The following is a 25,133-nucleotide window of genomic DNA, read 5'->3' on the forward strand; positions in this document are numbered from 1 at the left end:
CTTCCTAAACCTGCCAGAAACTGATGAGGTCTCTCTGTTAGGAGTAATCTCTCCTGAAATTTCTGCTGGGTCTCTGTCTGTCTGATAGAAGAGGCCGGACCCATCTTCAGGAAATTCGAATTCCAGCATGTGTCCGTGTGAACACACACATACACCCTCCCGCCCCACCACACACACACTTACAAACACACTCAAAGCTCATCTGCTATAGCTTCTGCAGTAGGAAGGCATGCTGATTAGCTGTATATCCCTCATTAGAGTCAGGTGTGAAGACGAGACAAGAGGAAAATGGGCCAAGGCAGAATCTTCCAAAGAGAGACTTTTCTACTCCAGCTTACTGAGAACAAGGATATATGACTGACTGCCTTGCAGAGAGCAAAGCTTCCTGGGATACAATGCAAAACAGGCAGAGGCTTTGGAGCTTGACTGTATCCCTGAGCCAATACCACTGCTTGCTCCATTCCCCCCTTTGGGTTTTTTCTTGGAGTTTGGGAAACTTCAGAAATGCTCTGGAAAGACTGTGTGCTCCCCTGGGATACCAGGATGGAGTATGGATGGGAGTTCCTGGGGTCTCTGGGCTGTGGCTTGGGTTGCCAGGTGAAGGAATGCCAGGTCTGCCCTCACATCCCACGCCTCTCAGGGTTTCCATCCAGCATGGGCAAAAAGAAAGTGGCCCAATGACAGTCTCCAGCTTTGCTTCCTCTCCAGCTAGGAAGGCTAGAAGGCAGGGTGGTATAGCTGTGGGTAGACATTCACTCATTCTTCTCTTCTCACACTGCCTCCTCCCACCCACTTCTAGGATAGAGACAGAGATTGAGAAGTGGGAACTGAGCTGCAAGTCTGGGTGTTTGCCCTAAGTACCTCTGAAGCCTTGGGAAGACAACTCTTCTTTTGGATACTTGGATACGTGCATATCTCTTCCAGCAGGTAAGAGATAATTATGCCCACTCAATCCAATGGCCGCAGGGATGGATAAAACCTTCTGAACCCCTGAGGGCCTCTACATAGGAGATGTTTTCATTATTGAGACTGGAGAGGCAGCCCCCCAATGTGCTTTGGGCCTCCACATGGGGTCCCATCTCCCTCCTATGTGGTCTCTCTGTACCCTAGGCTTGAAGGAGCACAGCCAGGACCTGGCCTTTGCCTTGCACCCAAGTTCCAATTCCTGTTCTTCAACCCAGCCAGCAGTCTCATAAATCCTACAGACCATTCCAGGGCAGAGCTATCAGGGAGGTAGAGAAGGAGATGCCCTGGGTCTTCACTTTAGAAACTTCCCACCTGGGGTGTTGACAGGTAAAAAAGCCATAAGAGAACAGCAAGATGCCAGGCAGGACCCAGTGTGTTCAGGAGCTGGTGTGTGGGGCTTAGGGAAGGGAGCGGTAGTGTGGGTGGAGGAGCTGGGAGGGCTTCCTGGAAGAAGGGGAAGGGGTGTTGAGCTGATCTTTGAGGATGAAGTTGCCACTGTAGTGAGCATGGGCAAGGCTAACTGAGGTCTGACCCAGAGGCAGGAGAAGCAAATTCCAGGAAGGTTCTCACCACTGTCCCAGTTCTGAGGAACAGACCTCCCCCCAAGACAGAGAAGTCCAGCAACAGGGAAGCCAACAGCTGAGAGTTGAAATGAGAAAGATGCCCAGGGGTTCCCTTCCAACTCCTGCCATAGCAATTTGAGGGATCTCATGGGTAATGAATGGGGGACCCAGAACACAAATTTAGGAGTAGCTGTTTCTGCCCTTGGATTGGGACTGAATGGGGGTCAGTGATCAATCCTCATGAGCACAAGGCATCCAACTTTCTGTTAGGGTGAAAAGAGACCAGAGGACCTCATTCTGTTCACAGAGCTCCTGGGAGTCTCTGCACATACCACACCTCAGAACTAGACCCTATACATTTATGAACCTTCTGTGCCATATGTGCCTGGTGGGGGCTGAATGGGAATTGTCCCACCCAACTTAGAGATGAAGAAACTGAGTCCCAGGGAGGAAAAGGAGGTGACCTAAGTGTCAAGACCTCAAAATGGAACCTGACACCCTGCTCCTCAATAGAATCAGCATTAGCAAGCTAATCAAATAACTTGAGTTAATGGAGACAATTGTATTATCTAGGGCAAAAAAAAAAAAATCCTTTTTTGGGAAAAATCTTACACTGTAGAGATGAAGATAACTACTATACCTGTGCACCAGCCTGCTGCATGCCACACTTAGTTCTGAACAATGCACAGGACCTCCTTTGAGACTCACATTCACCCTATGAGTGACTTATCCTCAATTCCAAGCCTCAGTAGGTAAAGGAACAGAGACTTAAAGGGTCTGGGCAGCTTCCCCAAACTGCCCAGGAGGAAGGACAGAGCTGGCATCTGAACACTGGTCTGTCTGAGGCCAATGGTTTGCATCTCTTAGCCACCACCTGGTAACACAGACAACTGTCTGCATTGTCAGCAGAGGCTGGCCAGGGAGGGGACAGACAAATAGGGAGGACAGGAGTGAGGGAGCTTCTGCCAGTTGCCTAGGTCAGTTTGGCTTTCTCATTGCCTCTCCCCATGCCAAGGCCTGGCACCTCTGAGAAATAGTTCAGAGGATAACCCAGCAGCAGCAGCAGCAGCAGCAGCAGCAGCAGCAGCAGCAGCAGCAGCAGCAGCAGCAGCAATAATCATTGCTATAGTTATTGCTATCTGCTTCTGCTACTGTGCCTACAGCACTCTGTGCTAAGCACTGCACACACACACACACAGACACACACACACAGGCACTGTGCATGCACCAGCTCATTTAGTTCAAAAAACTTTTTATTCTCATTTTGAAGGTAAGAAAATGTGTCTCAAAGGAGCACGGTCAACTGCTGGTGTGCCCCAGAGCTTGTATGGTCTGATATGCACAGACATCTTTCCAACAGTTGGAGTTGCCTAAGAGAGGCACAGCTACCTTTGGAGGAGGTGAGCCCCCCACACCCACACCCCATCAATGAAGCCTTTTTGGTGTGTGTGCTGAGGGGCGGGGGAAGTGGTGCACACAAAAGTATCTTTGTAGCTGCCTTTTAAAAATTAATATTCAATTTTACTAAGTCACATGTTTAAAACATAGCTTTTCTTAAGGATTAAATTTCACTTACCAATCTTATTGTTCTATTTATAAATGTGATTAAAAAAAGAACAAGACTTTCACTTTTTGTTCAATTAAAGTTTGATTAACTCAAGTTGAAAAAACCAAACTCCATTAAACAATTGGTGCCATTTACAACTTAATTAAATTTGCTTAAATAATTTCAACTACATTTGAACATTTAATATATTTGATTTTCCTAAGTAACCTAAATGTCTAATTGAATAAGCCAAACTTTTGCATAGTATACTTGAAAAATGGTTGTAAATCTAATTAATTAAATTTATAAATACAGTGAATTTTGTATTCTCTGAAATATTGCAGTTCTGTTTGCATACTAGTCAAAGTCTCCCCTACCTTTTGACTTAAAGTTACATGTCTATAGGCTTCTGGTTACAGCTAAGATGAAGCATTCTTCATCCTCTTTTTCTCACTTATTACAAAGAAAAATCCTGGAACAGATACATATAGCACTAGTGGAAAAAAATAATAGTAGCTGGATTGGGGAGGGAAATATACATTAAAGAATGACGAAGATGGCAGTGGTTTTTTTGGGCTTTTTCCTCCCATTTTCCCAGCTTCAACTCCAGAAAGCCTGACCTGAGAATTGGGCTGTGGGTATAACGAGAAAGTACCAAAAGAAAAATCCTCTCTTTTTGGTCAGAAGCTCTGAGACTGGGACTACACAAGGTAAGGGTGGAGAAATATCATTTTTTCCTTTTTTATGCTCCAGGGTGTGCCCCAAGGAGAACAGTAAGATTAAAAGGAAAGGAAAAAAACGATCAAAATTATATACACATACACACACGTCCCTTTCCTCAGTTCCTCTGGCCAGAAGAATTTTCTCTGAGTTTTAGCTCCTATGCCACCAACACTGCAGGAGTATAGGGGGAAACAGAGGAAGAAGAAACAATGAAATGTATACTACATCAATAAATATATTAAGTGTAAATGGTTTAAATATACCAATTAAAAGACAGAGATTGTTAGATTAGATTTTGTTTAAAGATCCAACCATAGGCTATCTATAAGAAACTGATTTTAGATATAATAATCTTGAGAGGTTAAAAGTAAAAGTCTAAAAAATTATACCATGAAGCATTTTGTAATAAAGCTGGAATGGCTATCTCAATATCAGGCAAAGAGACTTCTGAAGAAAATTCCTCAGTAATAAAGAAGAATATTCCCTGGTTGTAAAAAGATCAATTCATCCAGAAGATGTAACAACCCTAAATGTGTGTGCACAAGCAATAGAACCTCAAACTATGTAAGGCAAAAACTCATAGAATTACAAGGTGAAATAGACAAATCCAGTTATACTTGGAAACTTTAACACTTATCTCTCAGTAACAGAAAAGCAGAAAGAAAATCAGCAAGGATATAGAAGAGAACAATACCATCAACCAATTTAATCTAATGAACATTTATAGCACATTCCACCACCAAAAGCAGAATGCACATTCTTTCATTAGTGGTGTGTCATTGGTGTAGATGAAGTTCTGGGTCATAAAACAAACTTTCACAAATTTTAAAGAATTTAAGTCACAAAGTATGTTCTCTGACCATAGTGGAATTAAACTAGAAATGAATAACAGAAGTTATTTGGAAGCCCTCCCTCCCCCCCGCTTCCCCCCTAAATATTGGGAATGAAGTAATATACATCTAAACAATCCATGGGTCAGAGCGCCAGGAGGCTGAGGCAAGCTGGCATATTGGCCCAAGAAGTTTGGTCCAGGAGCCCACACTCTAACTCATGAAGGTGTTGTACAGCCTTGAATGCCAGACGAAGGAATCTGGAATTTGCACTGCATTTAGTGAACAGGATTTAAGGATTTTTATGCTGTTTGAAGAATAATGGAGTTGAGTGTGGTTTAGCAGCAGGAGGGAAAAATTTGCATTCTGTCCCACCAGAAAGGCCAAGTGAAATAAGAGAATTTGGATTTTTCCAGATGTCAGAAATGAGACATTTAAGAAGCAGGACCCATCCTTCCCTTTTCACAGAGAATATTTAAATTGTCTTTCTGGGGTCTACACATGCCAGGTGAAACAAGGAGCTCCAGAGGGAAAAGCATGCCTCTAACGTCATAAAGGGGACTTTCTGAGACAAACACCATGTAACCTCATAAGAATGGGGGTCTTCCAAGCATTAACTAACTTGTGACCCTGGACAAGTGACCTCCTATGCCTCAATTTCTCATCTGTAGAACGGGGATAATATCAGTTCCTACAGATCAGGCTATGACCTTGGGTTGAGTTGCCTAGAGAAAAGGCTGGTGGGAATTTGAACCCTAGCCCCCCGTAGCTGCCGTGGGGCCCTGGCTGGAAGGGATGTCTCTAGTTTGTAGCAGGCTTGGAGGAAAGCTTCAAGTGGCAAGGAGTGGGCCTCAGAGACAGAGGAGGACACATAAAACATCCTCTGCAGAGACTTTGATCAACAGCCATGACAGGGACGGCTTCATTCTCTTTGAAACAGCAGAAAGATCAATCCTCCTTCTTATCTCAGCCTCTCTGCGAAGTAGCACCACGTGATTGTGCTGCAGCTTCTGCTACTACTGCTACTCTGAGAGAAGACCAAAACAGAGGAGGCAAGCTCCACCCAGGCTTACCTTCGCCCACTACCTCCCACCCCCCCTCCCCCACCCCTGTTCAGGATGAGGGGGATGAGCAGAACTTGCCACTTTTTGGCTTTCACCTAGCCTGACCGCAGAAGGACAGAGGGGAAGGAAAAATAAATCTATGCCCCAGAACAGAAGAACTTCCACAACCCCTTCATCAGACTTTGTAAAGGTTCTCCTCTCTCCTGGGCACTTCCTCTATTTTCTTCAAAGCCTGACTTTCAAACATCACCTTTAGCTGAGATCTAAAGATCCTGAGCCAGGAGGCAAGAGACTGGATTCTAGTTACAGGTCTGCCCTTGACATGCTGTGTGACCTTGAACAAGTTACTGCCCCCCTCTGGAGCTCCATTTCTCTATCGATGAAGTAGAGTTGCTGTTAATGTTTTTCAGGTTCAGTTTAAAATTCTGAGGTCAAGTCCAACCTGCGGACAGGCCCAGTGTTCTCTGTGGAGTCAGGTTATAGAGTTGTCTCTCCCAGATCCTGTAATAGCAGAATTGGCCCCATAGGCCTGACTGGCTTCAATTTCTTGGCCAAGTGATCTTCTGCACAATCCCATTGGTGGAAAGAGCTGTGTTGTCAGTGGAGCAGCTTCCTGAGCCTCTGGGCTCCATCCAGGGGGAGCAGGAACAATTCCTATGACGGTGCTGCCTCCATCTTGCTCAAGCACTGCAGAAATCCACAGGGTCACTCTGCTACTGGAAGCCTGGGGAAGAAGAGACTGGGGCATGGACAAAGGGAGAGAAGCTGTGGGGAGGAAAGAGGAGACCTTCTGCCTCCAGGTGTTGTGTGCTTATGGCCAGCTCTGTGAGTTCCCATTGGGGTCAGGGAGCCTTTCCTGCCCTGAATGCTGGCTTACCCTATATGGGTGCAGCCCCTCCCCTGCTGGGAGAGGGCAAATTTCAGACACAGAGTTAGCAAGAACCTCTACTACATCTGGTCTCCAGAACACTTATGGATATAGTCATCAGGTCTGCTAGATGTCCCAGGATCTGGAGGACAGAATGGTTCCAGAAGACAGAAAGATCAGGGAATGAGGTGGGGAAGAAATACAGTTGATCCTTGAATAATACTGGGGCTAAGGGTGCCGACTCTCACCCAGTAAAAAATCTGAACATTAGGCCAGATCAGGAGCCTCCTTTCTGCCTCCAGGTGGAGGTGCCAGTGCTAATCTTCAGCATCCTCCTTCAGTTCAGATTGATCCCCCAGTGCATCAGTCACTTAGGGTCCTCCTGCTCTGCCCTGCCCCTTATGAACTCTGCCCTTCAGCAAGACCCCAGGGTCAGCCCACTGCCCTCATTGGCCTCCCAGGTACTGGGCTTTCTCTGGGTAACCATCTGTTACCTGCTGCCAACAATGACAAGGCCCAGAAGCCCTCCCTGGCATCCAGCCCAGGTGCTGGCCATGTGGGCATGGGTGTGTTTGTATGTGCAAATGCACACACACATGTACTTCATAGCACTCATTTCAGAGTGTATATTTTTTGTACTCAGAAATGGGGTTCTTGGGCTGATTTTGTGCTGGGCTTGGGAACAGAAGATGTGTGTATGCTGTGGCATGTGTGATGTGTGTTTGCACATTTCATGCATCTATTCGCTGTACACTTATTGGGTCTGAAGATGTTGAAGAGTGAATACTAAAGCATGTTATCCTGCAGTTTAGGGGTGCTTGTGTACTCCTAAATTTGAGGGGAACTTTGGAAGTTTGCTGTAGGAGAATGTGTGATGGGGGTACAAACCCACTGAGAGGAGAAGGTGTAGCTTCAGAGTGGTGATAAGTGTGCCCAAGGGCTATGTGGTCTAGGTATGGTGAGCTCTTGTGCACCTTGGTCACTTCTGCTTTGCCTGGAGGAGCCTCTTGGTGGCTCTTGCCTTGCTTCCTTTTCTTCATTGGAGGAAGAGCTGGGCCCTCAACCAAACAGCCCCTCTGAGGTCAAGGGCAAAAAAAAAAAAAATCCTTTTTTGGGAAAAAACTTACACTGTAGAGATGAAAATAACTACTATACCTGTGTACCAGCCTGCTGCATGCCACACTTAGTTCTGAACAATGCACAGGACCTCCTTTGAGACTCACATTCACCCTGTGAGTGACTTATCCTCAATTCAGCAGCAACCTTGGTGATCAGAGCTGTACCTGTGCTTGCTCCTAACCCAGGAAGCCCCACCAGTCAACAGGGCCTGATTGAGGTTGGGGATCCCCAGGAGAGTTTCTTGCATATGCTTTAGGGTGGCTCAAGGTAAACCAGGCTATGCTCTGGAGCAAATATAAGAACACAAAGAGCTGGCTGAACTGGGTCAAACACTGCTAAACACTTTGCAGGCCTCAAACCTCAAATATACTATGAAGTAGACATGGTTATCCCATTTTACAGATAAGGAAACAGTCTAGGAAAATCAATGACTTGTCCTGGGTTGTATAACTGCAAGTAGGAAGACTGGGTTCTGACTCTAAACTCGTGCTTCCCTTCCCCTATTCTGATCTACAGATAATACTAGAAAGCGGGGGAAACGGGACTTGTTTCTTCCAAAACCACACTTACCAAACAGACTGTTTGGCTTGTTAGATAAGTCTTCATTTCATAGAGGGAGCTAGACTTTACATCCCTGGATTTAAGATCCATGATTGCCTAGTGGAAAGGGGGAGGTGGTCAGAAAAAATAACCAAGTCCTCACCCAGAGTTGTTGGAGAGAAAGCCCACCAAGCTCTGCCAGGACGAGGACTTTAGAGGTGAAGGCCTTAGTCCACACTGCTGTTCTTGGAGCCCAGTATACGCGGTAACCACAGCTGGTTCTTATGACTTCCTGGCAAGACCTGCCTTGTGGACACACTAGGGATGAGGACTCGGGGAAGCGACTCAGGTAAAGTGGTCAGAGGTGTCCTGGACACACAGTTGCTCCTGCTGCGCTGGGAGACTGCTCATTCCCTCCTCTCTGAGATTTAAGTTGCAAGGAAAACGCATTATTTTTTCATTAAAAATTCATTTTGAAACAGATAGCCTTCAGAGGTGTAATTAGCCACATTATTTCTCTCCATTAGCAGTCCCTGGAGTGTGCTGGAATTTCTGGTCCTTTTTCCTCTCCATTTCACTCTTTCTATCCTCTTTACAAGCCGGGTTGTAACACTTCCTCACTCCCTCCCCCGGCTATCACCACACACTCGGTTTTGGGCTGAAAAACTACTTTAAAATCTGGGGAAGGCGCTATAACACACAGGATCACAGGTCCCCTGAGCCAGCAAGAGGTTCAGAGATGCCCAATTCTGCCAACAGAGGAGAGAGGCAGGGATGACCTGGCTGGTGGCAGAGCCAAGGAGTGCCAGGGGGCTCCTGGTGGAACCCCAAGCAAGTAACTTAACCTCCTGAGCCCCCACACGGTGGTCAGGGTTGGCACTGATATATATAAAGCACATCACCTGAGGAAAATAGCAAGTGCCTTATAAAAGGTACCTGTGGTTGGGGTGTCCAGGGACAAGAGGGGCTTCTGGGGGTCAAATGAACAGTAGACATGGCAGCATGAAAGACATAGTCCGAGCTCCCTGAGAGTTGCAGATGTGTACTTTGTGGTGCCCTGGAAGCCTGCATTGGGGGTCAGGGCAGAGGGGGAAGCATGATGAGGACCCTCCAAGGAGTAGGACCCCTTCAGGACAAAAGGGAGCAGCCCAGGGCTGAGAGCCTGTCCCATAACTATGGTAAGTTGTCCCTATGGGTTATTTTTGGTGCTCATGACAGCTGCATGGGAGGTGACAGAGTTATTACCTTCAACTGATTGAGGGGAAGTGTGGAGCAAGTGAGTGCTCCCTAAGGCCATGGAGATGATCCAAAGTGTAGCAGATAACCCCTTGGCTTTCCAGCTAGCTCAGGGCACTTCCAGGTGGCAGAGCTGCTATCACTCTAGGGAATTCCAGCCACCTCTGTGAGCAGGGGAGCGGTCTCCACCCCCAGGCCCCATCCTCTGCTAGTGACACATGATGTGCAGCTGTCTCCAGCTTTGTCAGAAATACTGTGCTTCGTGGGGGCGAGGGCAGAAAAGCTGCTGCCAAAAAGCTAAACTTATCCTGGTTCCCCACAATGAGAGGCAAAGAGAAAAGCACAGTTTTAACAGAAAAGGTCGTTGGCATGTTGTAATGAAATGAAATCAGAACGCATGTGGTTTATACCGAGAACTAGCGTGCCCCAGACATAGCCAGCCGTGGGCGGGTGTCCTTTGAGGGGGCTAGCAGATAACAATGGCAGGGTCACGGCTTCGTGGCCTCTCAGAGTTGTGCCTTGTCGCATTGACATAAAGGGAACTGGAGTGAACTCGATTTCCAATCCTGGCCTCCCCCACGTTTGTAGTAATCCTGGTCCTTAGGTGCCTGTAGAAATGCAGAGAAGCAGAAACTGTCTGGTTCATGGGATCTTTGAACTTCTGTACTGATGTTACTACAAACCGTGTGGAAGCAGACACATCTTGACTCAGGTCTGGCTCACAGAGTTTCTGTGGCCACGTCCTGGGCCTTTGTAATAATAACAGCAATGCCAAGGTTAATGAAAGTCCCCTGACTGGCTGCGCCCTGGGCTTCAGGCCTACCCCAGGCACTTTACAGACATTGCTTCATCTTCCCTTTCATGCCGTGTCATCCTCCCCCATGGCCCACAGGAGCACGCTGAGATTCAGCAAGGGTGACATGGTGTCGAGCAAATAACACCTGTTCCCACCTCCGGAGGAGGAGTCCCAGTGCCTGAAGGAGAGCAAACAGCAGAGCGATGCCTGCCACAAGGGGCAACAACCCAGGATGTCAACCCACTCCATGGTTTGCAGGTGTCAGGGTTGCCAAGAAAGACACGACTCATGCAGGCACCAGAGGGAAGATGGCTTTGCTCACACAGAGGAGAGACAGCGCAGGATCCGTGTCAGTAGCGGCCTTAGCCCAGCTGACCAGGCTACAGGTGGGCACCCATCCCTCATGCTGCACGAAAGGACCTCATTCCTCTGGGGGAACAGACAGCAGTGGAATTGGCCCGGGCCCCCTGACGCAGGCATTTCAGTTGAACAAAGAAGCACAAGTGAGTCTAAACTGAGGAGAGACGTTCCCACATGAGGCGAGAAATCGGGAGCAGGCTGTGCGTGCTCCTTATCTCTGGGTTCCAGGCATGTTCCAGGCTCAGCACCCGCTCTCAGGCAGCAAGCAGAGGTGGAGAGACGGCATGCATGTGACACCTTCCCCACAGAGGGGACCACGGTCACATGGTGGGTGGTGAGCAGCAGGGTCAAGATTTGAACTTGAGCTTCCCTGGCACCTGGCCCATGAGCTTTCTCAGGGCTGCACACTGCATTTCCTAACACTAAGAGGATCTTCCAGTTACCTTCCCAGTCTACCTTCTCCCTCACCACCACAGCCTGTGGACGGCCAGGGTACTCGGAGAAAAGAGGAGAAGGTTTTCTCCTCCCTGGGATTTCTTTCACACAAATTCTAGATCTCTTGTCATCCTTGTCCACACTCCAATACCAAAAATAATATTTTAAAATCTAGGATTCTTGTGTTCTAAAAATCCCTATGTACAGAAATTTAAAGCAAAACAAACAGAAGAAAAAACCTGGCCTCTGATCAGGGGAGCAGTAATATAGGGGAATGTAAAGAATTTGTGCAATTATGTAAATACATGGATACGGTAAGGGCCACTCAGCCCTGGAAAAATAAGATTGACAGATGCAAATCCTTTGCAAGAATCTGGAAAAGGAGGAAAAAGGATCAAAACCCCTTCTTGCTTTTGTGCAGTGTCCTGCAATTCTGCTGGAATATTAAGCTGCTATGTGGTTGCTATGAGGCTTTTGTAATATGACCCAACTGTATTGGCTAATTTGGGCAACAGTTATTATCCACAATTTGCAGATAGGGAGCCCGAGGTGAAAGGAAGTTCAGCAGATGATCTATGTCCATCCTGTTCATTTTAGATGCCACATTGGATTTAGTACTCAGATTTTCCAACTCTCTGCCTGATCCTTCTTAGGGAAATGCTGCAGTTCGCTCTCAGTTGTTGGTATTGTTAATGTGCAGGAGAAGAGGCATAGATAATCCCAAATGGTAACACCCACACCAGGCTTCCAGCTCTGGACATTTGCTTGGGATGCTTCCTTCCGACCTCAGAACGCAGGTACCTGGCAGTGGGAGGCTGTCTATCCTTATTCCATCCTTCCCCTACTCAAAGCCACCCGCCTCCTGCTCCATAAAGATCTAGGGGCAGCAGTTTAAGGGAAAGAGGCTATAATGCTTTCCTTGGCTGGGATGGCGTAGGGAAAGGAGGCAAAAAATAAGACATTTTTGATTTAAAAGGCCTCCTGCAGTGCCACCAACAAGTAACAGTAAATGAGACAATGTAGTGTGTCCCCTGAAGACTTCCTTATGGATGCTGATTCATTATGCTAATAAGGACGTAAAAGCCAGGGGTAGACTGTATTTTTATTTCGTGGCTGGGGAATCCATGGTTCAGAAGGGGGAAGCATCCAAATTTGAGGTCAGAGTCCAAATTCCAACTGCAAGCTCCTGATTCCAATTTGGTTGGTCTAATTACTATCATTTCCTAATGACTAAGGATGCTTTAGAGCCAGATGGCTTTAATGGCTGAGCCCTGAGTGGAAATGCAAGGGATGCTTAAGGTGGAGAACTGGTGAGCTGGGGCCCAGAGGAGCCAACTTCTCAGAGTTCATTCAATAAATATTGGGCCCCTACCAAGTGCTGGGAGGCAGGGTTGGCCCTGGGAAGGGAAAGCACAGAAGAATGGGGCATTGCTTTGCCTGAAGGAACTCGGGGTGAGAGGGGAGACAAGGCATGGGCAGAAATCCCTGTAATACAGAGAAGGGGATGAAGAGAGATCTGACAGCTTCACTTATTCAATTAAATCATTCATTCGTTCACTTAGGCACTGCCCTAAGTGCTCTGGAAACAAAGATAAACAAAACTGGTCTCTATCCCCAGAAGCTGCCATTCAAATACTGAATCTGAGTCACCCAGGTTGCTTTTCAAATATAGTGCCTAGGTTCCCAGCGCAGAGACTGATTCTGAATTTCTGGAAGGAGGACCCAGGAAATCCGAAGCTCAGATTCTGGTTTGGGTACCAGTTTGGTGGGATAACAAGTGAAGGAGGTCCAAAGGAGGGAGAACCAGAGACAGAGAGAAAGTCTTCCTGGTCCCCTCTCCTAGGAAGTCCTCCCATATCAGCTCAATACATTGTCTGCATATTCTCTGCCCCCAGCCTCCACTGCACATACTGTTAGTACTACAACTTTTCTGGGTGACTGGTAGGGTTAGCCCCTAGATTCCTCTGAAATGGTGTGCTCCCTGGTTCCAAGGCCATTATGATGAGAGTTCCAGGGCTTGTGACACACAGCTGGCAGACTCTGTTCAAGTGTGGGAGGTCAGGAGAGGCCCAATTCCTCCTGGGAATGCAACTCATCCCCAAAAGGAAGATCACCTTCCCCTGATAAGTGAGCATCATTTGGTGTCCAAGTCAGCTCCAGTCAGAAGCCGCTTTGAAGACAGCCAGAGGGGACCATGACCACCCTCTCTCCTGAAAACAGTCTCTCTGCCAGGCAATCAGCCTCCTTCATCCTGGTATGTGCCCTTAATCAGCTCTGAGCTCCTCCCTCCCCAATCTCTGGTTTTCCTCAGGGCCATTTGCCCCTGTTGGGTGAGAAGAACTAGAACCCTGAGCTAACCTAGAAGGTGGAGCAGAGTGGGTTGCACATTGGTTTCAGCATCAGCGCCAACAACAGGGCTGAGAATCACAGGTTCCCTTTCACCCTTCCCTCTAAGCCACTGTTAACTTTTCCCCACATGTGACACTAACCTTCATGAGTTTTAGGTTTGCATGTTCAGTCTTGAAGGTGCTGGTCAATTTTCTTTGGTGCTTTTGCCAACAATTTTGGTATGCTGCCACCAGGTGGCAGTAATGTTTTTGTTAATAGGTGGTTCTACCACAGTAAGATACAGTTAGTCACTAGAAGTCAGACTTTGTCATAAAAATTTTCCACACAGTATATTTTTCAAAATCATAATAACTAATTATAATGACCTTAACCAAACTCAATTCTCACTAATCATAGTGATTAACAATGATGTATTAACAAAAGCAGAAAAGTACAATGGGTACCTTTCTCCTTAAGATTTAAATGTTATAGCTTTATTGCAGATTATCACCAGGTCCTGATTTGAATTTTCTTTATAGTTTATTTCTCTGAACTTAGAAAAGGATAATAGCTATCACATAGCATTTATTATTAATGACCCATCTAAATGCTTTATTTGTAGTTATTATTCTCATTATGATCTTATGAGGTAGATGACACTTTTATATCTTCACTTTATAAACGAGAACAGTGAAGCACAGAGACTAAGTAACTTGCCTGCAGTCACACAGCTCTAAGAGGCAGAACTGGTATTTACCCTCAGGCTGGCGGGCTGGAGTCCATCTAAGTCAGTGAGTGTAAAGGTGCCCGAATTGGCAGCATTAGCACTCACTGGGAACTTGCAAGAAATGCAGATTCTGGGGCCCCAGAATTTCTGAACAGAAAGTCTAGTGGTGGGCTCAGAGATCTGTGTTTGAACAAACTCTACAGGAGATTCTGATGTGCTGCAAACTGTGAGGACTATTATTTAAATCACTACTGTTTTATTCAGTATGTCATGCTAATGATACACCCTCTATACTTGTGTTGATAATAATCCCAGATAATTTTCAGGTCACACATATGCCCCTTCCTGATTTTGATATGCTGGTCCTCCTTGGGCCACCCCTCATCCCACTTTGAGGGAGGTGGTGAGCCACCATCAGGAGTGTGTCTTGTCCCTCAGGTGAACTACAATGGAAAGAGGTAGAGAACCTCAGAGTCAATGAGCCTTCCCAGGCCCTATTGGGGCACTCTTGCTATGAGTGTTCTGTATGCCTGCAGCCAGGGTCTCTTGGCAGCAGGATTCTATTAGAAGGCCTTAGGGCTCCCACTTCTGGCTCCCTTCTCCAGGAGAAGCAACGGCAAGGGCTCCCCAACTTTGTTGGTGGAGAGCTCACCCCTGCTTAGGTGGAAGAGGGCTTCAACTGCCCTACCTAACAGCTCTTGGCCCAGGAGGAAGAAGCTACTGCACAATTGAAGGGATCCAGTACCTCAGGGACCATGTAGCTCCCCTTCCTGCATTTCCACAGCCTTGTATCAGGTGGTGGAGCAGAGTGTTAATAGGTTGGTGGAGCAAAGAATGGAGGAATAGAGGTCTGCAGATGGATTTGGGAGGTCTTTGGTTGGAGCATCATTAGTACTTTGAAGGACCCTAGACAGTGATTCTGTGATTTCTGGCATGGATGGGTGGTGGGATGTGCTGGAGAAATAAGGGAAGGGATTCCATGTGGAAGTGTGTCCTCTAGCCCTCTGCCCCAGTTTTCACGTGTGTGTCCCTGGCTTGCTAGCAATAGCAACTATCTTAGATGTTCTTGTGGGGGGTTCTGTATTTTGCTTAGGTTTGGGGAGATACCGGGAAATGGCGGGCAGAGAGAATTGGAGGTTCCTGAAAGGATTTACAACCAAATCCAGCCCTGGCAAGCTAGGCAGATGGTCCACTGTTGCAGGTAGAAGTTTAGTGATGCAAAGTCTCCTCATACTCAGCAGATGCTTTCATGTAATGTCTCAAACCACCTCTGCCTGATTGCACTGGATTAGAGCTTTTATTATACACTGGGTATATTTCTCTGATTATCTTGATATTACTGTGGTGACAGCCATATCTTTGTTCATCCTTTATTTCTGAGCTTTCTATGACATTCAATTTTAAGGTATGCCTTTTGTTAACAACTTGCACAGATGTAAATTTTTTTTGAATTCTTGCCTTTTTCCCTCTCTGGTGATATGGCATTGGGATTCAGCACCGTGATTCTGACACCAAACAGCTCTGTGTTCAAATCTGCTGTATGACATTAGGACCAATTACCCTCTTCCAGCCTCAGTTCTCTGAGCTATAAAACTGTGATGGCCTCACCTGGCTCATCAGTTATGAAGACCAAACAAATCTGTATCTTAGAAGTGCTAAAAACAGTACCTGGCACCCCATCAGGGTTCACAACTAGTAAGATAACTTAATGCATTTATTATCATTACTGATTTCTTTAGGTTTCTGTCATTTTAATGCTATTTGGGCTTTTGTTAATTCCTTGTTTTTTTTTTTTGTATTATTTGCTTTCATTTTTTCAAGTGAGTTAGAAGGAAAATGACCTGTTTCTAAAATTTCTAATTTTTAAAGTAAAAAATGAAACAATTTCTTCTGACTTCATTCTCAAATGTAATAAAAACAAAATGAATTTGTAGTTAGAAATCTTCCCACAAAGCAAACCCCAGGCCTAGATGGCTTCACCAGTTGTATCAAACATTGAAAGCAAAATCTTAGGAATTCTAAATGAACTCTTCTAAAAAATTGAAAAGCAGGAATACATTTTCATTCATTCTATGCTATTTAGGCTTCTATGAGGTCTACTACTGAAATCAAGGACATTACAAGACAAGAAAATTATAGACCATTATTTCTCCTGAACATGGATGCAGAAATTCTGAATAAAATTTTAGCAGTATCACAGATACTATCCTGTGATTTATGAAGAAAATAATATATCACCACTAAGAGGAGCTTATCCCAGGAATGCAAAGCTGATTTAACATTCAAAAATCATTCAATGTAATTTACACATTAACAAACTAGAGAAAGAAAAACCATGTTATCATTTCAATAGATGTAGAACATCTTTGTATTTGAAAAAATTCAATATCCATTCTCAGCCAACAAGGAATAGAAGGAAACTCTCTCAATGTGATGAAGAGCATCTACAAAAAGCCAACGGTTAACATCATAACTAAACTGTAAATAGCCTGAATGCTTTTCCTCCAAGTTTGGGAAAAAAGCAAAGATGTCTGCTGTCAGCACTTTTATTCAAAATTGCCCTTGAGGTTCTAGCCAGTGCATAAAACAACAAGAAGAAAAAAGCAGCCACCCTGGAAAGGAAGAACTGCCTTTATTCACTGACAACATGATCATCTATGTTAGGGTGGGTGACCATTTTCTGTAAAGATCAAAATAGTAAGTATATTAGGCTTCATGTGCTTTATTTTTTTTAAAGATTTAGCTTATTTTATGCATACAAGAACTGGGGTGTAAGTCAGAGGTGTGGGGGGCAGTGAGAGGATTCACCAGAGAGAGTGGGGAGCAGAACAGGCAAATGTACTGAAATACACTGCTGAGGGGAGCAATGGGCGAGGCAGGAGAGGTCTGCTCTGCCCCATGTGGGTCAGCTCCCTGGCTGGGGATCGAACTCTTGCTGCAATGGCTGGTGATAGCTTGATAGCGCTGTCTTCAACCCCTGCGCCACCAGGGAGGCCCAGGCTTCATGTGCTTTAGAGCCTGTTTGCAAAGACTTAATTCTGCCATCTTAGCCTGAAAGCAGCCACAGACAATCCATGAATGAGTGGGCATGGCTTTCAGATTGAAACCTCAGTATCCAAGGGATAGAGCATTAGATCAAGAAAATGTGGTCTATCCATACAATGGAATATTATTCAGCTATAAGGAAAGAGAAAATGTTGCCATTTACTGTAAAATTGAAGGAATTCAAGGGAATTATGTGTAGTAAAGCAAGTTGGAAAGACAAAGACCAATATTGGGCATTCACATAGCAAATGGTCTGAAAAATTAGCGGACACTAAGTGAAATGAGGTTTCTGAGGTTAAGAGGAAGGGGGAGAGAGAAAAGGCCAGAGGATATAAAGGGGGTGGGGGGGGGGAAAGTAGGAAGACCAAAAAGAAAATTGGCCCATGAGTCTTAGAGTCTGATCCTTGACCTACATAGTAGATTTCATGGAATCCACAAAAAAGCTACTAGGACTAATAAAGGAAGTTAGTAAGGTTGCAGGACTCAAGACCAATATATAAAATTCCATTTTTCTACATACTACCAATGAACTATTGGCAGATGAAAATTTAAAAACAATACCATTTACAATTGTACCAAAAAGAGAAATATTTAGAGATAATTTGACACAATAGATGAATCTATATATGCTGAAAATTATAAAACATCATTGAGAGAATTTAAAGAGACCCAAATCAATGGAGAAATATACCATGCTAATGGGTCAGAACAGTGTTATCAATTCTCCCCAAATTGATTTACAGATTCAATTGCCATCCCCATCAATACCGCAGCTGTCTTGATTGTAGAAATCGACCAATTGACTGAATGTTTATGGAAATGCATTCCTAAAGTCCCTGAATTCAGTTTATAATTGAGGACCCAGAGACATGGCCCCCCTATGCTGTTCCCTTCTTCCTGCCATGTGCCTGTGAGAGCTGAGCCACTGACTGAGGATGGGGTGCAAGAGCATGATGGAGGCTGGAGGGCTGAAGCCACATGGGGCAGTGTCTATGCTCTTGCCCAAGGTTAGGCCCATGCCCAGTTTCCTTTGTATCTTCTTGGGCCCGTGTGCCCTATTTTGGTTCAGAAGATAGGGCCTGTATGAGTTGTGAAAGTGCATTTCCCAGTCCATCCCTATCAAACATGGAGCTAGTGAAATTACCCAAATTTGGGGCTGGGGCTCATATTTTCATCTCCAGGGCTGTCCTACCTTCTAATTCCCTGCTACTCAGGGGGTCAGTGGGCCAGCAGCAGCAGCCACTACCAGCCCCTGGAGCTGATTAGAAATGCACTCTCTTGGGGCCCCAGACCTAGTGACTCAGAGTCTGCATTTCAAGGAGATCCTTGGGTGGCTCCTCTGCAAACTGAAATTTGGGTCAGATGTGTGCCTATTCAGCTTATGGTCATGGGAGCTGGGAGTACACAGGACAATTCTAATTGCTGCCAAGCTGCATTCATCTGTACATCTTTACGATGGCAACTTCAAGATGGTCTTGTCTCCAATACAAGATTTTTAGAGGAATCCTCTCCTGTTCCAACAAGAACTCATCCTCTTAGTTATTGACTGATGAGCCTTTTTAATTACTTTGCAATATAGTGAACTTTCTTCCCTGCTCCCTCACAAACCACACACACCCTACATCTCCCCAATACACTCCCCCACCCCCACACACCCCAACACACACATATCTCACATACACCCCCCACACTCCCTCATACCCTAGGACTTCACACCCCTGCCCCCGACACACAACCCCCTAGCCCCCAACACACCTTATCTGAACAAGAAACCATTCCTTACAAGGACCTGTTCTACTCCTCTGGGACAGGTCCAACGGAGCTCATAAATATGTTTAATTAGTGCTTATTTTATCTTTTTTCCATGATCAAAGTAGTTACGTTATTATAGAAAAGTTTGAAAATAAAAGAAAAAGAAAAATATACTTAAAATTCTTAAAGAGAATACTGTTTCATTTTTACGTAGGTTTTTTTTCGGTATTTTTTTCAGTTTTCTTTTCTAAAAGAATAGTTGTTAATTCACTATATATTAGAGAAATAAAGCATAGTTCATAGTTCTAGTCCACAGAAAGCTGAATGTGTGCTTTTGTATTCTGTTTTTTTCTAACATATGTATTTTTCCAGATTATTATTCATTCCTTGTAAGCATTGTTTTAAATGCCTCACAATACAGAAATGTATAAACTGTAGTCTGCTTAACTATTCCCTTATTGCACAACATTAGAGCACTTGCATTTTTCATTCTGATAAGCCATGTGCAGTGAAAATTCCTATGTCTACAGCTTTTTAAAATATATTTTCAGTCAATTTTTCCAGATAGGTTTCCAGGAGTGAGCCAAAACGACAGTATAGGGCCTCCCTGGTGGCGCAAGGGGTTAAGCACCGCACTGTGAAGCAATCTGCAGCCTCTGCAGCATGGATTCCATCCTTGGCCAGCCAGGGAGAAACCCACATGGTGCAGCAGACCTCTCCTGTCTCGCCCGTTGCTCCCCTCAGCAGTGTATTTCAGTCTGCCTGTTCTGTTCCCCTTTCGGTCTCTGGTGGATCCTCTCATCCCCTTGCATCTCTCACCTGTACCCCAGCTCTTGTATGCATAAATAAATAAATCTTTAAAAAAAAAACACCAACCCCCACCCCCCACCCCCCACAGTATATCATTTAAAACTCACACTTAAAAGAAAAGCCAAAAGACCCTAACAGGGCACTGACATGCTTGTCCTTGCCAGGTGAAGAGAAAGCCACCCATCGACAAGACAGAATGGGAAGGCTTCTTTGATGAGAATGGTCAGTTGGCCAAGTCACGAGACTTCATTTGCGTTAACATCCTGGAAAGGGTATGGTACCCTTGGCCTTGCCCTGGCACTGGGGGTGGTGCTGTGTGGGGCATGAGGGCAGGCAGGGTCCTGAGAACGCATTTGGGAGGCCCACAGCCTCTTACCCCCCACCCCAACCCCAGGGTCTGCACCCCTGTGTGAGGGCGGAAGCCTGGAAGTTCCTCACAGGCTACTACTCATGGCAGAGTTCCCAGGATGAGCGGCTCACAGTGGACAGTACAAGGAGGTAGGAGATTCCTGTTGGGGCTGGGAGGGTGGGGGTGGCTGAGCAAGTATGTGTATGGGGGATGCCCATCCGAGCCTGACAGGTTTGGCCTTCTTCCCCTAAGCCTACACAGTATGTCTGAGGCAGGCATTGCACATGGGAGGTGCCAGTGCCTTTCTCAACCCACAGACTGGCATGCAAGGGCTGGATCCCAGCACCTTTCTTACCACCACTATCCCAGCCCACCTTTCTCAAGGGCCTGTGCCATTTATATCCAAGTTGGGGAAGATGCACACAGGGCCTGGAGGGAATAATCCAAGGCAGCTGTGGACCAGAGTGCCAGGCTGGGAGTCCTGAGACCCCTAACAAGAGCCCACCTGTACTAGTGTCCTAAGGCTAGGGTCTCTTCCACAGGAAGAACTACGAGGTCTTGTGCCAGATGTACGAGAAGATTGAGCCCCTTCTGGAAAATCTGCACCGGAACTTCATAGAGACACGAAATAACATTGGTGAGCAGAGTGGGGTAGGCAGGGCTGGGCAGAGGTGAGGGCTGGAATCGAGCCCTCCTCCCTTCTCAAGTGGATGGTTCCAGGTTCCTGGGAGAGACCCTAACTTGTGCCTGGAACTTAGCCAGCTAAGCCTTGGTTAGCTCTTCCACCTGTTTCTCCCAGGTGCCCCAAAAGCCCGGCATTTTCCTTCCCTGGGTGCATGCTCTTCCTGCTGGTTTGTCTTCCTCTGTTCCCACCTTGGCCTTGACCTAGGCTGGATTTGAATTGGAGAGGGGAGGCTTTTCTGAAGAGGGTATGGCCTGGTCAAAGATTTGGAGATGGGAAGAAACTCAGGCAGATTGTGTATGGTAAGGGGTGGGTTGATATGATATTGGGTATGGTGAGGAGCTGGTGGGTTGATATGCTTCCATAGACCCCTCCCCAGGATACCTTGGGTCCCTCCCTCTTGGGGTGGGACAGTTAGAAGTGATCTGGTGCCACCCACCTGTCCCTTGCCCTCAATCTAGTATACGACATCCAGAAACTCTATGACAAAGACCCCCTAGGCAACATCCTTATCGACAAGAAGAGGCTGGAGAAGATCCTGCTCCTGAGTTATGTCTGCAACACCCAAGCAGGTAGGCAGTGGGGCTCATTTCTCCACTCCTTCCTGGAGTTTTCCCCAGCCTCATCCCAGACTCTGCACCCCAGCCTGTCCTCACTGGCCCCTCTCCATTGCAGAGTACCAGCAGGGCTTCCACGAGATGGTGATGCTTTTCCAACTAATGGTGGAACATGACCACGAGACCTTCTGGCTTTTCCAGTTCTTCTTGCAGAAAATGGTGAGGACTGAACTCAGGGACCCCCACCTAATTTTTCAAACAACTTCAGATTAGGCAGGCATTGGCAGCTCCAGTCATTTCCTTCAGTCCTAAAATAGCCCCCCTGTGTCCTAGAGGAGCCTGGGAGGGCAAAGCCAAAGGGGGACAGGCTGTCTTCTAGAAGGAGTAGGTGGTGGCAGACATGGAAGTTGGGACAATAGCAGTGCTTTTGGTCAAGCTCTCATCAAAACTTGAAAGATATGGCTGCTGACTGGTCAAACTCTGTGAGGGTACCTCCTCCTGGAATTCCCTTCCCAAAACATAGCTCTGCTCCCACAAATCCTCTATGGCTCCCCTCAGCCTCCAGAAAAATCTAATAACCTCAGCCAGGCATCTAGGACCTCTGTCTTCAATCATGTCTCTAGCTGCTCCTTAACATGACCTGCACTCCAGGCACCAGGACTTGGTATTCTCCAGATGTACCCCACAGGTGCTGCTTCCTGGAGCACCCTTGCTGGACTTTTCTCATGATGTGTGAGATGCAACTATCCTTGCAACAGTGGGTTCACAGCTTCTTCCTCATCCATTAGTTCTGACCCATAGTATGGTGTGGGAGATAACTGGACTCACTACAGACTCACTGAGACATCTCCACATCCCCACCACAACCACACACACACGTGCACATAGAGCTCACACAGATACTGGCATGATGCACGCCTATGTTTACAAACACCCAGAGCTATAGTCCCCAACCCAGAGTCAGGCACACACAGGCCTCCAGAACCTGGCAGTTGGTGAAGCAGGGCTGGTTTTTCTGGGGCCCTTCAAGCCAAGAGGACTCGGTTGCCCTCCCTCTCACCCACCTTTTCCAGGAGCACAGTTGTGTCATCAACATCGGTGTAGGCAAGAACCTGGACATGCTCAATAACCTGATCAATGTCCTGGACCCCATGTTTGCTGAGCACCTAAGTGAGTGGACCCCTCACCTGTCTCCGATAACCCCAGCCAGGCCAGGCATGGGATGGAGCCAGGACCCTGGCTGAGGCAGCCACACTCAGTGCAAGAGCATTTAGTCTTTTTCCAGACCCTGGGAGGCGGATTCCTCAGGATGGGGGTTAGAGTCTGGACAGTTGAAAATCCATGCAAACAGTCTCTAAGGGGGGTGGGAAGAATGACAGCCAGGGATTCTGCTTTCCCTCGTGTGTGCACACACTATTGTTTGTCCCGTCCGAGTGTTTTGCTTGATTATGAGTGTTCCCTGACTATGGCCTCTGGGCTGGCACCGCATTTCTCTCCCCACAGAAGGGAAGGGTGCAGGGGCTGTGCAGTCCCTCTTCCCCTGGTTCTGCCTCTGCTTCCAGCGTGCTTTCAAGTCCTTCGATGATGTCTGGAGGCTATGGGAGGTGAGAAGGTCCCCTGTGGGGTGGCGGGGGAGGGCAGGCGGCTCAGGATAGGCCCAACCTTAAGGCAGGTGGCCCAGAAGCCTTGTTCCTTATCTCCCCTTTATTGTTGACCTTAGATGGAGGTCTTGGGGTTTATTGGGCCAGCTACCCTGGCCCTGCCTTGTTGGAGGAAGCTAGAGCATCTTCATCCATCAGCTCCTCCAGTCCTAGCCCTGCACCTTACACCTTCCGAGGTCAGCACGGCAGGAAGAGTAGCCTTTGTGAGGAGTGTTGGCCAAGCAAAGGTTGCAGTTTTGCTGCACTGTCCCAGTGGCCTCACTTCCCCACTGCCCCTTCCTGGGCCTTCCTGTCCACCAGAGTGCTGGCTCCTTGCTGACCCTCACTCCTGGAGAAGTGGAGGGAGGACAAGGACTGGGTGTACCTACAGTTCTTTGATCCTAGCCCTGGGGCTATCAGCAGTGACCCTCCCCCGGAACACGCAGTCCCCCACCCCACCAGCCCTGCCCTATCACTGTCCTGTTGCCGCTGCCTGTAGGATCCAGCCTAACCTCAGCCTGCCATTTAGTGCACCACAAGTCGACTCCCACCGCCTCACCCCTACCTCCTGACCTGCTGGTCTCCATGGCCAGGTCCATGACCATGCCCAGGCCTTTGGTGACACCCCAGGATTATTGATCAGCCTTTGCTTTGCCAAAGTTCCACTCAAATGCTAGTTACTTAGTCCACTCCTCCCTCTCTCTTTTTTTTCTCTCTCCTCCACTGCCCTCCCTTCTGCCTTCTCTCTCCCTCCTCCCACCCTCCCTTTAGCTAATGAATTCCCAAAATCCTTTTTCTCTAAGTTCCCTAGTAGCCAATACAATACCTAGAAACCCCAGAGGCACCTGTGAGCACTTGTGTGAGTGAGTAGGTCAGCAGGAAGGCTCAGGGATGGCTGACCTTGGGCCTGTGGTTGGTGGGAACCTCACTGTCTAAGGGTATGTGAACAGGGTCCAGGCTTAGGCTCCCCCCTCCACCTGCAGGTTCTGCTGACAGGGAAGCCCTGCAGAAACTTCCAGGTGCTGGTGGCCTATAGCATGCTGCAGATGGTGCGCGAGCAGGTGCTGCAGGAGAGCATGACTGGAGACGACATCCTCCTGGTAAGTGCACCCACCTTGAGGGCCCCGACACCCCATGCCTTCCAAGGCCACAGGCCAAGGCTCCTGGGGTGCTGGGCTTCAGTGCCCCCTTTACCCCAGAGCTAATATGTCTGTGACTGCTTTTATAGACTCACACCTCACAAGTCTCACACAGAGGAGCCATCATGCCCTATTAGCATCAAGGAAAATGAGGCCTTGTTCAGTTCTTAACCAGTAAGCTTAACAGTTAACCCCTTGGCACGAGGGTCCTCCTTTGGCAAAAGACAGAGTTTTCCAACATTACTAAAGAAACAGTTAAAGTCGTGTTCAAAAAAAATTCTTAGGTGGCACCCGAATTATAAAACAAGTCTTCCTTACAATGCTCAGTATAACCCTAGGAATCCCTAGAGCCCTTATGAAAACTATGGTACTGTCTCCCCAAAATGTAAAATTCCAGTGAAATTTCAGGTCCCGTGCCAGGTTTGAGGGGCAGACATCAGGTGGTCCCAGATTGCTGCGGGCAGCAGCCTTCATCCCCCTGTACCCAGGGTGACCTGCTTCCTTCCCCCTTGCACAGGCCTGCAATAACCTCATTGACCTTGATGCTGATGAGCTAATCTCTGCTGCCTGCATAGTTTATGCTGAGCTCATCCAAAAGGATGTAAGTTGCCCCATTATTCCCTCTCCTCCTTCTCCTCCAACTCTTCCTCTTCATCCTCCAAGAAGCCTTCCCTGATCTCTCAAGCCCAGTCCATGGCCAGCACATTCAGCTTCAGAGACAAACTTTGTGTCCCATTCTCTGTGCCCAACCTACAGGTGTTGCTCTGCACCATCTTCTTCTGTCTGCAGGTGTAACCCCTGCCTTCCTTCCCCTCCTCCCCTCCCCCCCAGCAGAACAAGATTCCCCAGGACATGGCCCTCCCTCATCCCTCATCCCCTGTGTGCATCCCAGGGACTGTGGGCACCAGGCCAGGCACTGGGGGCTCAGGAGCACATCCTTAATTGGATGAACTGAAAATTGAGAGCAACATAACACTGTCCACCTCAACATGCTGGAACCCCCTCTTCCCCAGGTTCCCCAGTCGCTAAAGGATTTCTTTCTCTGAGAAACTCACAGT

General features: G+C 47.1%; 1 protein-coding gene across 2 annotated transcripts; it reads left to right on the top strand.

The window, feature by feature from the left end:
- Positions 1-13,240: 13,240 nt before the first annotated feature.
- Positions 13,241-25,121, top strand: TBC1D21 (TBC1 domain family member 21; the record flags this gene model as incomplete). 2 transcript variants are annotated; one of them, XM_084240627.1, is made up of 11 exons in its annotated part: positions 13,241-13,300; positions 19,873-19,980; positions 20,103-20,206; positions 20,600-20,694; positions 21,201-21,311; positions 21,415-21,515; positions 22,370-22,466; positions 22,800-22,900; positions 23,920-24,036; positions 24,593-24,676; positions 25,089-25,121. In XM_084240627.1, the coding sequence occupies 11 exons, from the start codon at positions 13,241-13,243 to the stop codon at positions 25,119-25,121; spliced, it is 1,011 nt and encodes a 336-aa protein (XP_084096753.1). The 2 variants fall into 2 exon arrangements, with proteins under 2 accessions (XP_084096753.1, XP_084096754.1); XM_084240628.1 differs by lacking the exon at positions 19,873-19,980.
- Positions 25,122-25,133: the final 12 nt, after the last annotated feature.

The sequence above is a fragment of the Talpa europaea genome, assembly GCF_964194135.1.
Source record: "Talpa europaea genome assembly, chromosome: 8".
Classification (NCBI taxonomy): domain Eukaryota; kingdom Metazoa; phylum Chordata; class Mammalia; order Eulipotyphla; family Talpidae; genus Talpa; species Talpa europaea.